General features: G+C 43.0%; 1 protein-coding gene across 1 annotated transcript in view; it reads left to right on the top strand.

Annotated features, from left to right (window-relative positions):
* Positions 1-507, top strand: part of TLK1 (tousled-like kinase 1) — a 57248-nt gene that overhangs the window by 41239 nt on the left and 15502 nt on the right. Inside the window, exon 20 of the mRNA XM_009075455.1 lies at positions 354-501. Within this exon, the coding sequence (XP_009073703.1) occupies positions 354-501 (148 nt within the window). The remainder of the gene's footprint in view (positions 1-353; positions 502-507) is intronic.

Genomic DNA, 507 nt, shown 5'->3' with positions numbered 1-507 from the left:
CAGCAGGAAAATGCTGCACCATCACTTGAATTGAATTACATAAGAACATGAATTTGATTTGAAACTAGTTTATTCAGGAGGAATTGCGTATTTGCTGAAAACCAGACATAAATATCTGGTCTGGTATGGTGACTTTTTACATTTCTGTTCTAGGCCTTTATCAGACGCTGCTTAGCATACCGAAAAGAGGACAGATTTGATGTCCACCAGCTGGCTAATGATCCTTACCTGCTTCCTCATATGAGGAGATCCAATTCTTCAGGAAACTTGCATATGACTGGCCTAGCAGCATCGCCGACACCCAGACATAAATATCTGGTCTGGTATGGTGACTTTTTACATTTCTGTTCTAGGCCTTTATCAGACGCTGCTTAGCATACCGAAAAGAGGACAGATTTGATGTCCACCAGCTGGCTAATGATCCTTACCTGCTTCCTCATATGAGGAGATCCAATTCTTCAGGAAACTTGCATATGACTGGCCTAGCAGCATCGCCGACACGCTTCG

This window comes from Acanthisitta chloris, unplaced genomic scaffold (assembly GCF_000695815.1).
Source record: "Acanthisitta chloris isolate BGI_N310 unplaced genomic scaffold, ASM69581v1 scaffold28515, whole genome shotgun sequence".
In the NCBI taxonomy this organism is placed as follows: Eukaryota; Metazoa; Chordata; class Aves; order Passeriformes; family Acanthisittidae; genus Acanthisitta; species Acanthisitta chloris.
Note: the sequence above shows the minus strand (reverse complement) of the source record. Positions and strands in the feature narration are given on the sequence as shown.